Below are 14,511 nucleotides of genomic sequence, written 5' to 3' on the forward strand. Positions count from 1 at the left end.
AGTTTGCATAAAATATGAATATTTATGAAGTGAAAACTTCTTTTGGCGTACCGCTCATACATTTTTTCGTAGGTAGCAAGTTAGGTTGATCCGTCACGCTTTGAGGTGAAAGACTCGATCGGGTGAACTTGGGACCGCGAGTGTGCCCGAGCGATAAAGACACAGTCAGCTGCTCTTCGCTGTTATGTCACCGTGTTTAGTATATTCAATTAATACGTAATAATCGTCATTATTAATTTAATGGTTATTATTATATTATAAACTATTGCGATTGCCAATGAAATTTTCATCTCTGCTGTGCGGTCTTAACTCACTCTATTTTTATCCTTAAAAATTCTAGTGAACAAGACATTCGTTAATGTCGAAATATCGAGTTTCGCAAAATGAAAATGAACAACTTTAAGCTTTGAAAAATTGTTACATCTATCACAATTTATTAAAAATAATTTGAAAATTTTGGATTTATTAATAAAATTAGGGATATAAAAATCAACTTACGGAGTAATATTGGGCATGTTGGGCTTGGGGTTAAGTGCGTCGCCGTTGGGGTTGCCGTCCGCGTGCTTGTCGGCGTCGGGCGGCGGTGACTCACACTGCGAGCGTTCATCGGGCGAGTCCCACATTGAATCGATTATGTGCAACAAACTACTTCGAAATTCGTCCTAATATTTACCCCAATTTTTGATTGTTCCATTTCGAAATTTCGTTTAAATTTTTTTCGTATCGCGCACCGAGCGTTGCACATGACGGATTCAAGGCGAATGAAACACGGGATGTCATATATTATTTAAATTGTAAAACGATCACTGACTACTGACATTCAAACATCCACTCTTAGCTAATGTGGTATGAAAAACTAAAGTGAACAAATTAACGTGAATAAACTCATTGCAAACATATGACCACCGTGTGTAAATTCGCTAGGACTCATTATGATTAGCTAAAACATGCAAAACTTAACCAAATAATTGTAAAAAAAATAATAATTAAGCAGTTCCGTCCATTAAAACAAAATAAATGTCTCGTTACTTTTTTCACTTCTTGAAAACAAATGGATTTGCTTTCAAGAACTGAATTCTTAAGTCATGTATTCGTAATTGAGTGGTTATATATTTTTAAAGTTATCAAAAGATAGTGTGGTTCTAGCTTGATGTTAATTAAAATAAAATAATAAAAAAAAAAACAAAATTTGTGATTCATAGAAACACAAAAAGCTAATGATAAGTCTTTGCTTAAGAATTGGGGATCTCAATTTCAGTCTTATGTTGTTTTTTTTTTCAGAAAAAAAAGAAGATAATATGATTCAGTTAAATCCTTTCATATCTTTAATGTGTGTAATTATTAGTAATCAATAGACTCAACCACGTTATTTTTTATAATCACACATAAATGTCATGTGTCAAATGATAGGTTGAAACCAAATTAGTATTATTGAAAATTCTGCAACCTACTTTGTAATAGTCGGTGAAATTATAGCAAGCGTATCACATATAACAATTTCATTAACAATCACCTTTTCGTCCTTGTCTTTTTCATCATTTTCGGCGAGGGGAGGTGACGGTGCATCATCAGGGACGGGCTCGGAGCCAGGCTCTGCGAAACGGACTTTGCTTGCCGTTTTAACGTCCGCGTGGTGGTGGTCCACTATTGCTTGTACCTGCCAAATTGTATTGATCCAAATTCTTGAATGTTGTTATAATTTAATGTCGCAGTTGACAGTATAAGTAAGTTTGAAAAATTGCAAATATTATAAATCATTGTACATAACATCAATCTTTCGGTCTGAGGATTTACAATGACTTATAAGATCTTTTCATAAAGTAAAATCTAAAAGTAAAAATTAAAATAAGATAAATGTTAGTTTCTATATAATATATCTTGAAAGTATGTGTTATCGATACATTATATGTATATAGGTATCACTAAAACCATAAACAATCTACTTGTTGATAGTTTACATTAATTTACTTCTAATTTACAAAAGTGCATCAAATAAATAATGTGTTTTGAAAAGATGATTACTAAAAAAAGTGAAAAATATAAGTAAAGGTAATAATAACATCGAAAGCCAATAAGTGTCTGACGAACATTTAGCGGTTTAGCACATGTAAAGAATTGTTACAAAAAATGATATAATGAGCGTGATAGTAACATATCAGATGTTTAACAAAGAAATCTTCAAAACAGATCTAAAAATAATAATAATTATAAACTTAAAATTAAGGATTAATTGATAAAAAGATCAGATCTTAAGCAACATCCGATAACATCTGTGAGACGGACGGCGTGATGAGAATGATATGAAAATGCGAGAGCTAACGACAAAAATATTAGGTAACAAACGAGATCTAAAATGCACATTAAAAATGGATTGGATCGAGGGAAAAATCCAGTTTACCAGAGGTAATTTCTCTTCAGCGTTTGGTTCATGATAGTCGACCAAATTTTGCATCTGTATCGGCAGCGATAGACAAACGGCACATTAGTTATTTTAACTTTATGTTGTGTAGTTGAACAAGCCACACTTTATTATATAAATAAATAGCACATTTAATAAGTACACAGCTAATACGAAAATTTAGCTTTGAATCCATAGTGATTTTAGTGAATAATATCAATTAAGTGATTTCATTTGAACTTACCATTCCGAGAGTTTCCTTTTTGTTAAGTTGAAGTTCACGTAGAATTTGATTACGTTGTTCCATCATCAGGGTTCGTTCATAAGTGTACGCGCTAATATCGCTATCAGTCTGAAATTAAAAAAAAAACTTTTTGTAAATAAAATTTATAAAAGTAGAGATTGGTCACAAGCATTACTAGGAGTAACCGAATCTGTATTTATTTAATAATTAATTATAAATGATATCGTACTAAATCTGTATTTCCATTTCTGTAAAATCCCTTAAGCCATAAACTTCTTTCTGGTTAAAATTTCAAAAAAAACCACTTTTAGTCAGCCTCTATTACAACACACAAATACAAATTTCAACTGGCCCCCTTCAATTACACCTCCTATATTAATTGCAATTTTTTTTTCTAACAAGGGTAACAATTGTTACTAAACTACGAGTAACAATCGAGTCCAGCGCATGCACGTCCTCTTCGAGGCTAAGTGAATGGAAATAAGGACAACCACTCACAAGAAACAAATTTCCGCTCTGAGAGGTTATTGGAACTTTTGATGCTATTACAAAAAAAAATTAGTCAAAATTTTTACAAAATATTATAATGTTAGTATAACCATTTCTACGACTTCCACTTCAGCCTCCAAACGTAGCTGATACAGGAACATCTTGAGATCTTTCTTCATTTTTATTGAATTATCTTCAATTTGGGCAACAGTGAAAATACGCATCTTGCAGTTTTTCCATGTGCGGTGTTGTTTCAAAAGGAAGGGAAGCAGCATCAGCATACCACCATCATGGACAATCCACCAAATGTCTATGTTGCCAGAGACCTAAAATTACATAATCTTGCCTTTAATAATATTGTAGAAACTAATATGGAATATATTTGTGAAGCAAAAATTAACTTACTTCACGAAAAGTGGGCCTGTTACTAAAAACCAATATACTTATTAAGTAAGGTACTCTAAGTAATATTTTTCATTTTTTGAAAATAGCGTCTGATAAAATATCATCGTATAATTTCTTGAAAGCTTACCTTCTCAGTTGAATCTGGGAAGAAGTTAATTCCTTTAGGCACCAACATTGCCATTCTCGCGGCCGTGACGGTACGCACAGTGTGTAGGAATACTTGCCAAGTCCTCTCATCTTCTGACTGCCGCCAGCCATACGGCCACCCCACAATCACTGTATTAGGTTTTAATCCACCAAGGCCCGTTGTTTGTACACTGTCGATATAATTTGTAGGAAAATAATATCAAAAATATTAATAAATTACATTTATATCGTACAAACGATAATATGAAATACAAATAAATATATCTTACAAGTGACTTAGTCCATCAGCAATGTCAGGTGATACAAGAACATCCACGAAGCCTTTAACTTTTTCGTCGTTCATACATTTGCGTAGGTTTTGTCGTGCAGTAGATGCTTCTCCAGCCCGTCGAGTAAAGTCTCCACCCAAGACTGATACACACACCGTAAGACCTTTGCCTGTGAAATGTACAAAAAATATAATATGTTAAAATTCAAATTTTCTTAAATGAACTTATGTGTATATATTACAAGTCAGTCTTACCAGCTTTAAGTTGACTGGCAAACGCTAGCATTTTACGATATTTCGGATTAAGGTCATCTTTTAATTTTGCAAGAACAAGAACTTGCGGCCGCCAGTTCTTCGTATGCGGTGGACCTTCTTCTAAGCGTAAGAGGGAGTAGCGAGCGGCAGAAAGGGCTAAACCACGAAGACCATCTCCCCACTCTTTTTCAGCTCTGAAAACCATTTAAATAATAATCTGCTGTGTATAAATGTGTAGTGGGAGTAACATTTAGCCTGTTAATGATTGGTTGATAAACTAACCCTCGATATTCAATATATTTGTAAATAAGTCCAGCCATGCCCATAGCAATAATAGCGTAGAACCACGATGTCATAAACATAATAGAGATACACAGCGTTAGCCCAGCAAGAGAAAGTGACCTGAAATCAGTAAAATAACGATTACACTAACCGTCTAAAAATTTAAGCAAACTCCGATAAAAAAGGATAAACGTTTATTTATTTACAGCACTATATTATTAAAGTTACCAGTGATAGTATTTGAATCTCGGGCGCCAGTTTGGCGTTTTCAGTAGAGTTTGCAGAGCGCAAGCCAAATTCACGAAACCGTAGCACATAAGGAAGAACATTGAAAGCAGCGGGGCCAGTATATCAACGTTACCGAGGAGGATGCCACATTGGCAGATCAACATGGTTAACAGTAAAGCCCTGCAAAATAAATAGCGTCTTTGTATTCTAAAAATATCAATTATATTTTATTAAACATCGAAAGAATAACTTAAAATAATATAAAACCTTGTAGGTTCTCCTCTGCTGGAAGAAACAGCGAATGGAGCAAGAAACGGTATAATTTCATCTTTAGCTATCGCTTGGAGTAACCGAGGTGCGCCTGTTAACGATTGTAATCCTGCACCGAGCGTTGAAAGGAAAGAACCAATCAGTATAACCCACTGGTTTGGCCAGGCCATATTGGCTACTACTAGTTTACCGCCGATAGATTGACCAAATCTGGAAAGTAGATTATATACCTTAATAAAGGAAAACAATTTTTATAAAGTTATAGTATTATGATATTCATATTTAAATAACATGGCAATTAAATAATTTAAACTACTGCGTATATAGTTATATATCCATGTGTATACATACTTATCACGAAGTAACAAATTGTCTACAGTTCCAGCGAAAAGTAATACACAAGATAAATAAACGGTAGACGTCGTCAGAATAGCGCAGATGGTACCAATGGGTATACTTTTTTGGGCATCAGCCAAATCTCCAGAACGATTAGAACCAGCCATAATTCCTGTAAGTAAAAGATAATTAATTCGTATCAGACCTTCTCTCTTACAACTATTTTACGAGTCATTGAAAAAATGATTACCCGTAACAGATGGGAAAAATATTCCAATTAAGATAGTGAACGTCGTCGTGAGATCAGCATAAATTTGGTTATAAGTAGGACGTTCCATTTGTTCAATATCGTCTGGTTCTTTGCCGTAAGCAATATATTGCCCAAGTTGTAGAAAAGAGTCTTGTAAATTATCGAAGAATACCCCACTTGACAAACCCTGATGAAATGATAAATATTTGAGTTAGTATATAAACAAATACACAAAGTCAGCACATAAATTTCATTCAGAATTTCAGGTAAAGGTGTGTTTTGTAATAGAATAATGGTTGATGCTTGATATTGATACGGATCTATTGTGTGTTGACATATGTAATTATAAAGTAAGCTCAAAATAATCGAAATAATACCTTAATGCCTTGAACAATGCTAACTTCATGAGCCTGATAGTATGGATCACAAGTGTTATTAGCACAAAACAGTTGATATAATTCTCCTCCAATGTCTTTAGTGCAGTTGTCAATATGTATATCCTTCAATAATCGCTTTCCAAGTACACACATCCTAAAACCAGACATTATGTTAAGTAAATACGCTTGTTAGGCTGTAATATCCCACCACTGCGCATAAGCCTCTTTCTCCATCTAGGAAAATGAACAGAGCTTAATCCATCACGCTACTCCAATGCGGGTTGATGGATATATTCCCTACTATGAGTATCAGTTTGTACATGATAACAACCAGGATCGATGGCTTAACGTCCTCTCCGAGGTACGGTGGGGAGACCCGCAAGGATTGCACAAACACCCAGACCACGGTAAACACTGTATGGTTAATACAAATGTTTGTCATGGGCGGGGATTGAACCTACAACCGCCAGCGCAACAGCCATAAACCAGTGCTGTGATCGTTGCGCCAGCGCGTCGTCAAGTAAATAAAATTGCTTTTAATTTATAGACTAAACTTTGAATGCTACAGATAAATCTCTTACAGAATAATAGAAGTAATGAAAATACTATAAAGTCTTACTGAAGTTTATCATTTCCATTAAAGTTGACGAAGATACCAACGTAGACGGCAGATATTGAGAGTATAACACAAGCCAGCGCGATCGTTGCGAATTTATTTACGAATTTCACGCCAACAAATACGACCATGCCCATAATCAAGAGCAGCCCGGTTCCATACACTCGGAAGTTGTTATACATAGCTTCTGGATCCTTTGTGAAATCACCGAAAATGGACATCCACGGTGCCATGTAAGTCTAGCAAACAAAAGATTTATTTTATTATTTTCAAGACGCAGTGTTTGTAATTCTACTTATAATTTTATAAATAAATGTTAAAATAAATTTTACTGCAGATCGGGCTCTACCTCTAAAATAAATCATAGCCTCAATAACTTTATACGACATATTCATTCCCATAACATTTTTATTTCAAGCTAATTTGTGATACCGTCTGTAAGGTTCTTTACTCTCAAGAGGAAAAAAAGGAGAAAAGTTTTTATCGTTTTGAAAAGAAGAAAACAAAACGATAAAATCTTCAATCGTACAAGGGCTTTTATTACAATTTATAATAATATGTTTTAAACTATTTTACTGTTTTTGTTTTATTTTGATTAATTCAGCATGACACAGCTGAGCTTTCTCCATGTAGGAGCAACGGTGCTTTGCTTATTCCATCACTCTGGTCTACTGCAACATTCACAGTTTTGTGATGCAGCAGTGGTTGTCTTTTTTTCGTAAAATAAGAGTTAAACTTAGAAACGATGTAACATAATTATAGAAAAGTCACGAAAAAACATATGCAATCCGAACTGTAGAAAAAATTTTTTTCGTACCAAAACGATTTCGACAGCTCCAACAATATACATAGCCGCTGCAAGTGTTGTGCCCGTGTAGAATAGCATGCCGACTGCGCCTCCGCACTCCGGGCCCAATGATCGACCGATCATAAAGTAAGACCCACCCGCGGGCACCACGCCGTTTGTTGCAATAGCGGACATTGAGATCGCAGTTAGCATCGTCTGTGCCAAAAAGGAGACTTTATTTATACAACTTTTTTCTCTCTTTATAATTGTTTAAATTATTGGTTTATTAAATACTCGTAGGTAAATATCCAGTGTGGTTATTAGCGTTGATTAAAGAAGAAGTTAAAGACTTCCCTAGAATTGTTTATAAAATAGAATAGTAACTTCACTTCTAGATAGATCTACTGTACCAAGTTCAAAATCTAAGCTAGATTTTAAGTTAGATTTACAATGAAACATACATTTTGTTTTTATGTGTTTGAGAAAAATTTTTGGAGTTACTAAGATTTTTATTAGTAAAAAATTACACTACACTGTTCTAATATTAATATTTTAACAGTATCTTATCTTGGTTCTTACCGTACAACAGCAGACGAGCACAATTAAAAATCCTTGAATAGCACCAGCTGTACCGACCACCCATGTTAGACGAATGAAGAGAATGACGCCGAAGATGTTTTGAATACATGGGAGGTACACGCCAATAAGCGTGCCCATTCGTGCTGGTGGTGCCGGCTTAGGAGCATCTGGGTCAGCCGCTGAAGCAGTAGGGATGGTGTTCGAGTAATCCGCCAACGAACTGAGAAACGTAGCTGCTCGGGGTCGATCTTCGAGTTCCTCCTGTGGTTAAATATTTTTTAATTAATATAAGAAAAATTTGATTTTTTTTCTTAGCTATTAACACACGTTTAAATAAATAATAAATTGTTAGATACCCTAATGTATCATCATGTTGTGTACGTGTTATGTATATAAAAATTTATCATATACATAATATGTATTAGAATATTATTTTATGTATATGAAAATTTACTTATGATTATTTGTGTGTGTGTGTATATGAAATATAATTAAAACTAGTGGTCGCCAAGAGATCGAAATTTGACCATAATTAGAAATTTAAATTAAAGAAAACAAAAAATAATGAAAATATAGAACCTTTTTTTAAATTTTAAATTTGACTACCGACTGACAATCAACAAAAAAAATATAATATGCGTGTGTGTCAAATACATGGTAGTATGAGTAATGCTTTTTTCATTGATTTAATATATTTTAACTGAGTATTTTAATATAACTCGTTGGGAGAGATTTACTCGAGCTCGATTTTAAAGTGCTCGTTTTCTATTCACGGTTTATTTGCATTGCTGGCTTTGCTTGTACTTTTTTGCTTCAACGTTCAAATGTTGAAATGGTTGTCTGGTTTGAGAACGTCACTTACCTAAGACTTGTATATAGAACTTTGTATATAGAATACATATTCAAGGTAAGTAAGTAAGCTTTTACGAATAAGAGCTTTTAAAATGTTTGAATTTTTATTCAAAAATAAATAAATAAGTGTTTATAGACATAACTGACTATAATTGTGAGTTAAAAAGGTCTACTTTTGACAAAAATATAAAAGAATTATCAAAATCGGTTCATAAACGACGAAGTTATTCCCGGACATACACAAAAAAATATATACGGTCGAATTGAGTAACTTCCTCCTTTTTTGAAGTCGGATAAAAATTTACATCCAAGTACATCATTTTATTATTTTGTACTTATTTTGACTATATGAAAAACTTGACGTTTTTCTGATTATTAGATGAAGAAAGCGAACTAATTTTTTCCTAAACATAGCCCCAGTAGGTTTTATCATACTGGTTTTAATATTGAAAATTATCATATTTATGGCTTGTATTTGTGAATACACATTAAATGAATATATTAAAATATTACTTAAACACATTCTTGAAGTTACTAATAAAATATGAAATTAATAAATTATTACTATAAAAAGCTAAACTAATAGCAAATTGTAAAATATTTACAGTAAATTCTACTCGAACTAAGAATCATGAAACGTTTTAAATTGCCGACGGTTAGGGCTGTTGTAAATTTTCACTTGCAATAAAACAGCAGGCCACAACACGAGTTATTTATTACTCAGCTTCTTCAATTTGTTTCCATTTGTCGTGTCACTATTACGCACCGCTTTATTTAAAACGGGAATCTCTTGAGGATTACTGCCGCAATCAAGTTGGTTCATTCGGAATCCGATACAGGATTCAATATGAGCGAACCTTGTACTTACGTAGGTGTAATTAATAGATTACCATTTAATGAAAGTTGTATTGTTCATACGTCGCCGTATCTTTATATAAATAAATATTACCTACAACGCCTTAGGAAATATATAGACTATCGATTTTGTTGTACATTTCAAAATATTCTTTCTTATGTCCGATGAGAAATACAGCTTGTAAAAAATATAAACTTGAATATTTAACTTAACAAATACTCTATGTTTTTATTTATTCTAATTTAATACTAGTTTCTATCTCTGTAAATGAGTAAAAAAACATATATTACTTAATCGTAAGATTACTTTAAATTACGGCCGCGCCAATTACGAGTTCAATTTAATTAGTAGACTACGTATTCAGATAAGCAAATCATATAATAACTTAAATATATGTATTTGTTTATTAGTTGGTTCAGTAATATTTTTAGTATCATGTGTAAGCTGCTGATGACTAAAATATTACCAAGCCATCCCACAATTTATCTATAGCAAAGTATAAAATTGTGAACGGTTCTAAATAAAAAAAAAAGATTATTATTGTTAAACATTTAATTTGAACCACATACCAAATGACAGAGCTACCACATAAATATTTGAAGCTTGAAACTTCTTTAGAATCGTTGTGATTTGAAACTCGGTAAAAACGAAAATGCATCACGAACAAAATCAAAATAAAAAATAATTTTATTCAAATAGGCCCCAAGACCACTTTCGAATCGTCATTTTACGATTTAAAATTTTAAAGTGTTTATTATTTGTGTATATAGTCAAGCTAACACCGAGTCGGAATTCTGTAGAGAAGAATCGGTAAGAAACTCCGCAGCTACATTTTTGAAAATAATATATAAACTGTGTGTTAGTACAGAATTAATAATATCTTGCATAAAATACAGCGTCACTAATTCCACACATCTATATCAATTATGTAATCCTGCACCGAATAATACGCTTTATTTATTAATCTCTGAAGAAAGATAAAGACACAAACACACAAATGTGTATAGGAGAGGATGAGATAAATACTCGTACATTATTGCTCAAAACACGTAAGCGACTTTTTTCACGAGATCGTGATCATCGTTAATAGAATAAATCGCAACGGTTTAGTATATAAATCAGTAAACCGATAGGATGTATGTAAATGGTTGATCTTAATCATAAACGCCTCATACTCCACAGCACCAAGAGAGACGAGAGTTTTAAACAAGCACACAATGTCAAAAATCAGCATGGCAAAAATATAAGCTTTGTGTATAACAAATATGCGGGGGTTATATGTGCAAAATTACGATCGTTAGTATATCAGTCAGATGTGAATACAATGTGTCTATTGAAAAGAGTCTGTCAAAAGCTTATAAGGAGAGGCCGCCTACTTGCCTCGGCTACTAGTTAGCCGGCCTCTACTTATTAATTTGTGGCAATATATATGAAAAATAAAAATAATTTCTTTAATTTTTGACATTTTTAAGCAAAGCCACGCAGTAGGATAAGTTTCAAGACGTTCAGAACCCTAAGTAATTTATTCGTAAAGCGTAACTGAAGAATGCTTGACCTTTCCGAGACGCTCAGAGCACCATTTCATTTCTTTTGGTATTGATGGCTCTTAGGCTTTGGCGCGACCTCAGCTCAAGAACTTCAGATAATCTACGAAGGCCGCCCAATATCCGTCCTTGTAACGTTTTGTATAAAGTAATATGTCTTATACCTTAAATAACGTGTACATACAATTTGTCAGAATATTGCGAAATACGTTTCTTTGTTATTGGAAATCATACTGTAATCAAAAATGCTTCGAATTTTTGTACAAAAAATTATAAGAGGAAATATGAACATAGCAGCGAAATTGAGAATATGAAAATTTATTTCTGTTTTATCCTGTTTTATTTTTTTATTATTCTTGACCGATCATAAAAAAGTTCATCTTATAGCAGTAGTTACAATTAACTGGGATGACTAAATTAGAACTTCTAACAAAAAATAACAAAAGCTGACTATACAGGTTAAAACCTGATAATACAATAATTGTCCTGAACCCCAGTTACGTCTACTGTATAAATAACTACCTGCGACCGTAATTAAATTTCCGGCCGGTTCGTCTCGTTATTAAAACACCACACACTAACGAAGGTAATCGAGTTTAATGAATTTATTTTGAAATTCTTATAGATATTTATGAAATAATATCATACTACGGAAAACGAGATCAGTGAATTTGCATCGACTTTCATAAATGGTTTGAAAAAGAGTTCAATTATTTCAAAATTGTTGCGCCGATTTTACGCTTTCTGTTATAGTAGGGATATAAAATATGAATATCAATTACTATTTTTGATTTGAACGGGAATTGGATAATATTTTTTTATTTTGAGTTATTGTAGCTGTGTTGAAAAAAAATTGAGTGTGACGTAAACAGAGTGAATATTGAAGAGTTTGTATAATGTTATCTTATTGAAGTAAAACTTCTTTACGCATGCTTCACTTGGGGAGTAGCTGGTGAATGCGTGACGAGAGCGGTACGAAAAGTGTGATCGGGCGAGGCGAACGGAAAGCAAACTCGTTTTTGTAACAAAAACGTGATTCTAAATATTAAAATCATAATAACGCATTTTTCTATATAGTAATAATAATAATAATTTACATTTTACTGTACACATAAAAAGAAGTTTACAATTTATTAAAATATTCACAAAAAGAAATGTACAACAGGCGGTTTTATCGCTAAATAGCGATCTCTTCCAGACAACCAGTTTGGAGGAGATAATGTGAAAAAAGCGGAAAGAGTGTACAGACTTAAAATAAAAGAAAACAGGAAGAAAATCAAATATACACACAAACATGGATACATATATACACATACTACAAATAATATTAACTATACTAAAAATTACATAACGTATTACATAAAAATGTATAAATACAGTACACACATAAATACATATAAACATATACATATACAAACATACATACATATACACACACACACACACATATATATATATATATATATATATATATATATATATATATACACTCTCTGTATTTGTTAATATACACTTATAAATACAACCGTTACTCTTGGTATTAGAATTAAATTGGCATCTCACAGTGGAGCAGCGTGGCGGATTAAGCTACAACCTTTTTCTTACATACTACGTATATATCTCTTATATACTTTATATATACGACGTGAAGGCCGTTGTTTGGAGGTGGAAGTTCACAGGCTCTTTTGGTTTGGTTTAATATTATTATTACGTCTACTACATATTTTACAAAAATAGAAAAAAAGCTCATTAAATTTAAATATTTATGTACAAATTGATGTGAAAACGGTATTTTCTGATATTTTATAAGCGCTATGAATGTGCTCTCGTTTTGCGTAATAATTTCAACTTCGATTACATTGTACGCTCACATTATGATGGATTTAATGCGGATTCACGCGGAGCCGCTTTCAATCTCGTCTTTATTACTTTTTCTTATAGTCTCCAAATAGGTTACACGAAATTTATTATTAAGACATGATGTTGTGAGACTTTAGCCTACTTAAATTTTGTTTAAATTTTTTAAATCTTATTGTAAATCATACCATACACTTAAATCGTAGAAGATAATATAAAAATAGTATTATAAATAGATTCAACAATTTCAAATCAATGCGCAGTATTTTTATGATATATGTAAATTATTTACATAAGTGTTAAACGAAATTTATTTTTAAATAGAAATATCTAAGGGTTAAGATAGCGCGTAATCGAACAAATTTATTCGTGTATGAAATTGGTTCGTAGCGCTACGACGTTACGTCAAGCATCGCCTTGAAATGTGCTACGAACGAGTTACGTGCCCCTACAATCGCTACGATTGAGTAGCGGTATCTACCGTAGCTAGTCTAAGAACTTCGTATTTTAAAATACTATTATTTTATTTATATTTAATTTTTTACAAGTATTTGGTTTATTATACAATGACAGCATAATAGATTTAGGGCAATAGTATGGGAAAAATAACCCGAAAGTTAGACTTTGGTGAAAGCATTATTTGAGATGGGGAATAATTTCTGATTTATTATTAAAAAAAATGTATAACATATAGTCAAAGTTTAATTGGCATAAAGAAGATAGTCGAAATTTTGTCACAGCTCGTTATTTTATGAATCCGTAAAGTGTTTACGGAGCAAACAATATTAAGTGTTGTGCTATCCTGTTTACTTGCCGCACAACGTGCTTGCGATTATCTTGAGATTTATGGCAGTATTAAGTAGGTACACTGTAAGTGTAAACGGTGTAAAAATAAATCACCTGGAATCTAATGAAATTTTGTAGCGTGTTGGAGATTTCTGTTTTAGCTAAACTTTATCTAAATTAGACATAAGATAGCATGACCTTTATAATTGTATTTTGATTGATTTGTTGTCACAATGAGGTTTGTTGTGATAGATGTTCATTGTCTTTGTATTCATAATATGTTTGTTGAAATAACAAAATAATCCCCATAGTAATAAATCCCCGAGTCTGGAGTGGAGACGGACTGACTGTATTATAGTCCGATCGATTATTGGTTTAGTTTCTACCTTGGCACTGACTAATCGGACAAGGTTACTGTGAAAGGTAAAGTCTCTACATATTTTACAAGGGTCTTATTTTTGTCTGATATAGAGAATTAGAGATAATTTAATGATTCAACTATTCTACTTACATAAATTATATGTTATATTTAATTGATTTTACGCACTCGAAGCTTTTTTGTTAGATGTATCGTTTAGTATTTTTAGATTTAAATAGAAATACATTTTTTTTTCATATGAAAAGTAAGATTTTAGTTAATTTCTATTTTTTTTTGTAGATATGTTTCTATGCAAATTGTTTGTGA

General features: G+C 32.4%; 1 protein-coding gene across 1 annotated transcript in view; it reads right to left on the minus strand.

The window, feature by feature from the left end:
* LOC123654211 (solute carrier family 12 member 4) overlaps window positions 1-14,511 on the minus strand; it is a 50,409-nt gene that overhangs the window by 840 nt on the left and 35,058 nt on the right. Inside the window, exons 3-19 of the mRNA XM_045590131.1 lie at window positions 7,932-8,192; window positions 7,383-7,568; window positions 6,569-6,804; window positions 5,950-6,103; window positions 5,573-5,759; window positions 5,338-5,494; window positions 4,984-5,196; window positions 4,717-4,896; window positions 4,489-4,608; window positions 4,207-4,400; window positions 3,953-4,121; window positions 3,664-3,853; window positions 3,242-3,457; window positions 2,643-2,750; window positions 2,399-2,452; window positions 1,514-1,657; window positions 499-662 (exon numbers count right to left, since the gene is read on the minus strand). Of these exons, the coding sequence (XP_045446087.1) occupies window positions 499-662; window positions 1,514-1,657; window positions 2,399-2,452; window positions 2,643-2,750; window positions 3,242-3,457; window positions 3,664-3,853; window positions 3,953-4,121; window positions 4,207-4,400; window positions 4,489-4,608; window positions 4,717-4,896; window positions 4,984-5,196; window positions 5,338-5,494; window positions 5,573-5,759; window positions 5,950-6,103; window positions 6,569-6,804; window positions 7,383-7,568; window positions 7,932-8,192 (2,933 nt within the window). The remainder of the gene's footprint in view (window positions 1-498; window positions 663-1,513; window positions 1,658-2,398; window positions 2,453-2,642; window positions 2,751-3,241; window positions 3,458-3,663; window positions 3,854-3,952; window positions 4,122-4,206; window positions 4,401-4,488; window positions 4,609-4,716; window positions 4,897-4,983; window positions 5,197-5,337; window positions 5,495-5,572; window positions 5,760-5,949; window positions 6,104-6,568; window positions 6,805-7,382; window positions 7,569-7,931; window positions 8,193-14,511) is intronic.

Source organism: Melitaea cinxia, chromosome 1, assembly GCF_905220565.1.
Source record: "Melitaea cinxia chromosome 1, ilMelCinx1.1, whole genome shotgun sequence".
NCBI lineage: Eukaryota > Metazoa > Arthropoda > Insecta > Lepidoptera > Nymphalidae > Melitaea > Melitaea cinxia.